This window comes from Octopus bimaculoides, chromosome 1 (genome assembly GCF_001194135.2).
Source record: "Octopus bimaculoides isolate UCB-OBI-ISO-001 chromosome 1, ASM119413v2, whole genome shotgun sequence".
Classification (NCBI taxonomy): Eukaryota; Metazoa; Mollusca; class Cephalopoda; order Octopoda; family Octopodidae; genus Octopus; species Octopus bimaculoides.
Genome location: NC_068981.1, coordinates 194690327 through 194694602, shown reverse-complemented (window position 1 = coordinate 194694602; position 4276 = coordinate 194690327). Strand labels below are relative to the sequence as shown.

The window sequence follows — 4276 nt, the reverse complement described above, 5'->3', positions numbered from 1 at the left end:
ATATATACTAGCTGAGGTACCCAGTAAAAAATTACCATTAATAAGATGTTCTGTTTTGTTACTGTGGCTGATTTCCATACAATTTATTTTTATTTATGTATACGGAAATGGCTTCCTTAGTTTCATACGAATCGAAACAGTGTAGCAAATCTTTCCAATAAAATATTTTAAACATGATATAAACTATTCTCAAGACGTCCTTAGTAAGACTGCCAAGTTTCATGCAAGTGTAACCAGTCGTTTGACCATGAAAAGGTCATTGACAGACAGACAGACAGATGGACAGACATGAAGCCAATTATAGTAAGATATTCCCTTGTGGACACACCCAACTTGGAGTGTGTATTTTTAGGAAATTTCAGAGCCAACTGGCATAGTATTTTTTTACAGAATTCCAAGGAATTATGTTGAACATGTGTTATAAGAGAAAGTCTATGTGGCATATTAAAATTAATCAAAAGCTGCAGGAATGATTACAGCATTACACAAGATTGATTGTATTGGATAACGATGGAATGGTTGTAAATGAAGTATTAAAATGATTTTCCAACTCCTTTCTTTGATATTTATCCTGATATCATCATCATCATCATTTAACATCTGTTTTCCAGTCTGGGTTGGACAGTTTGACAGGAGTTGGTAAGGCCGGGAGCTGCACCAGGCACCAATTGTCTGTTTTGGCGTGGTTTCTACAACTGGTTGCCCTTCCTAATGCTAACAACCACTTTACGGTGTGTACTGGGTGCTTTTTACGTGGCACCAGCAGCAACAGGGTCACCAACTTGCAAAATAAAATCCCCTCAACCAAGAGGCGGTGGGGAGTAGTATTGAGGAGAAGAGGGGAGTTTTGTGCCAGTCGATGAAAGGTTAAAGGTATAAAGGGACAGGAGTAGGTGTCTTGCTGTAGAGTTAAAACAGGGAGAAGGGTAGGATATAGAGTAGGTGAGTCAGATGTATATATATATATATACATGTATGTATGTATATGTGTGTATGTGTTTGTGTAAATACATGAACATTGTGAAAGAGAATGTAATGTGTGTGTTGTTGATATTGTAATTGCTCTTCATATCTTTGCCACTATTTTCTCTGTTATTCTCTCTTGTTTGTTAATGCCGTTATTTACAGATGGTGAAAGTCATGTCTCCAGTTCATCAGAGCTCCGACAAAGGAAACGCAAACACAGATTCCAAATCTGCAGCTCAACAGAACCCTAACCCTGCTTCCAAACTGAATTCCCAAACACAACCAAACGAGACCAAAGCCACCCCAGAAGACACTTCTAATGCCACCACTTCAGTGTCCTCCACTTCAGCTACCAGCACTGCTCCTCTTGTGACCACGATCACTGCAAGGCTTCCTGCTGCTCTCGACAGTCATAATTATGCCAAGAGCCCCATCCTGGAGGAGGTGAAACCAATGGAGGATAAAGAGACTGAAAATAACTTAACAGATCCTAACCCCCAGCCTCCATCCGCTACCCTCCAGCCTCCTCAGACCTTACCCCCACATTCCACCAAAGCTGATGTTACTAGACTTTCTGCAGAGAACCTACAACGACACCAGTTACACACCGTTAAAGAAAGTAACGTCAAAATACACATCGCAGTCACTGATGACAGGGAAGGGGAGGTCACTCTGCCGAAAACTGTGTCCTCTACGGATGTGACGAAACCTCTTAAAATTGAAACCCGTTTTGGGGGCTCGTCTGGCCCCGGCAGTGAAAGCACTGACACTGCTTCAGATTCAGGCAGTGTGATCAATTCGCCCAACATTGTTCCTGTTGTTTCAACATTAAACAGTTCTCTGACGTCCGAGGGGGACACAGCAGCCACACCGAGCAGACCAGCCGACCCACACCAGGAGAAAGCAGTAAAGGACCCAGCTGGGTCGGTGAAAGAAGAGAAAATGGAATGTGACAGTCAGCCAAGCAAAGAGTCCTCAAGTGCACGGCCGGTGAAAGAAGAAAGTGCATCACGACCAAACCCCGTTAACCCCTCAAGCCATCCCCGGTCAAGCACCAAACAACACACAAGACAAGCCTTTACTCCAAAGGTAACAACATGCTTATTGCTTCGTATTGTTTTTTTTATATCTTTTGTTGTTGTTGTTGATTTTGTTTGTTTTACAAATCTTTTATTTATTTACTTCAGCATTTTTATCTCCTACATGAACAGGGTACCACATGAGCAGAGTACCTCGTGAACTGGTATCTCATGAACAGAGTACCTCGTGAACAGGGTACCACATGAAAAAAGTGCCTCATAAACAGGGTACATCATGAACATGGTACCACATGAACAGAGTACCTCATGATTAGAGTACCTCGTGGACAGGGTACCTCATGAACAGAGTGCCACATGAAAAAAAGTGCCTCATGAACAGGGTACCACATGAAAAAGTGCTTCATGAACAGAGTACCTTGTGAATAGAGTGCCTCATGAACAGGGTACCACATGAAAAAAAAGTGCCTCATGATGTGGGTACAGCATGAACAGAGTACCTTATGAACAGGGTACCACATGAAAAAAGTGCCTCATGAACAAGGTACTTCATTAACAGAGTACCTCATGAACAGATAGATATGCAGGAGTGATTAGATGTAGAGGTGCCTAAGAGATGAGTACCTGAGCTACTCAGATAACTCACTACAAAGAGTTGGTTGTTTCTGTTACCTGGGTGATCTAATTAATGTTAGAGGTGGATGTTGGATAAGAACTGGAGCCAAAATAAGAAAGGAATTGAAGATGCTCAAAAATCTTAGAGATTTGTTAGCTCTCATCATCGTCATCATTGTTTTAACATCCACTTTCCCATGCTTGCATGGGTTAGATCAGCAGTTCTCAATTATTCTTTACCCTTGGTCCCTATTTAATTACATGGCCACCTCCACCCACCTCATAATAATTTGGTGTTTAAAAAAAATCCTATTAAACTTTTGTAATGAATTATTATTAGGAATTGTATAAAAAGAAAAATTGTTAAAATATTTTGTTTACATTTAGCACATTTATGTCAAGACACACACACACACACACACACAGGTGTGGCTGTGTGGTTAAGAAGCTTGCTTCCCAATCCTGTGGTCTTGAGTTCAGTCATACCATGTGGTACATTAGGCAAAGTATCTTCTTCTATAACCCTGGGCCAACCAAAGCCCTTTTAGTGAGCTTAGTAGACGGAAACTGAAAGAAGCTAGTTGTGTGTGTGAGTGTGTGTGTATATATATATATATGTGTGTGTGTGTGTGTGTATGTATATATGTATGTGTATGTACATTGTGTGTGTATATATTTATGATTTACGTGTATGAGCGTGGCCGTTGCCAGTACTGCCTGACTGGCTCCTGTAGGATTTTCGAGTGAGATCGTTGCCAGTGCCCCTGGACTGGCTTGTGCGGGTGGCACATAAAAGACACCATTTCGAGCGTGGCCGTTTTCGTGCGGGTGACACGTAAAAGCACCCATTACACTCTCTGAGTGGTTGGCGTTAGGAAGGGCATCCAGCTGTAGAAACTCTGCCAAATTAGATTGGAGCCTGGTGTAGCCATCCGGTTTCACCAGTCCTCAGTCAAATCGTCCAACCCATGCTAGCATGGAAAGCGGACGTTAAACGACGATGATGATGATGATGATGATATATGTATGTATATATCTGTGTATATATGTATATCTAACATCATAGAAACAATATCCTTCCTTTCCCATCATCATCATCCTCGTTTAATGTCTGCTTTCCATGCTAGCATAGGTTGGACGATTTGACTGTGGACTGGTGGACCAGGTGGCTACACCAGGCTCCAATCTGATTTGGCAGAGTTTCTACAGCTGGATGCCCTTCCATCTGCAAGGAAAACCATGTATGGGTAAATATTACCCTGCTTGGAAACAGGTGAGGGTTTATGACAGGAAGGGCATCCAGCTGTAGAAAATCTACCTTGAGCATTAAAACAATGATGATGGTGATGAGATATAGTAGATGTATGTATGAATGGGTGTCTATAGAAATAATAAATCGTTTATTTATTTATGCACAGGATTTGTATGATTTGATGAAGAACGTGGAGAAAGAGATAACGACCTGTGAGAACAACCTGAAAGATGAAGTGGACAAAAGAAACAAATACAAGGTAAGACCTGTGTGTCTGTGGATTTGTGTTTGTGTGTGTGTGTGTGTGTGTTTATATTTGTGGGTTTGTGTATATGTTGTTGAGTTTATATACAACTTACCATCTCTCTCTCTCTCTCTCTCTCTCTCTCTCTCTCTCTCTCTCTCT

At 41.4% G+C, this 4276-nt stretch overlaps 1 protein-coding gene across 1 annotated transcript in view; it reads left to right on the top strand.

Annotated features, from left to right (window-relative positions):
• Nucleotides 1–4276, top strand: part of LOC106869902 (ubiquitin carboxyl-terminal hydrolase calypso) — a 32450-nt gene that overhangs the window by 27026 nt on the left and 1148 nt on the right. The window contains exons 11-12 of the mRNA XM_052973833.1: nt 1129–2055; nt 4037–4131. Of these exons, the coding sequence (XP_052829793.1) occupies nt 1129–2055; nt 4037–4131 (1022 nt within the window). The remainder of the gene's footprint in view (nt 1–1128; nt 2056–4036; nt 4132–4276) is intronic.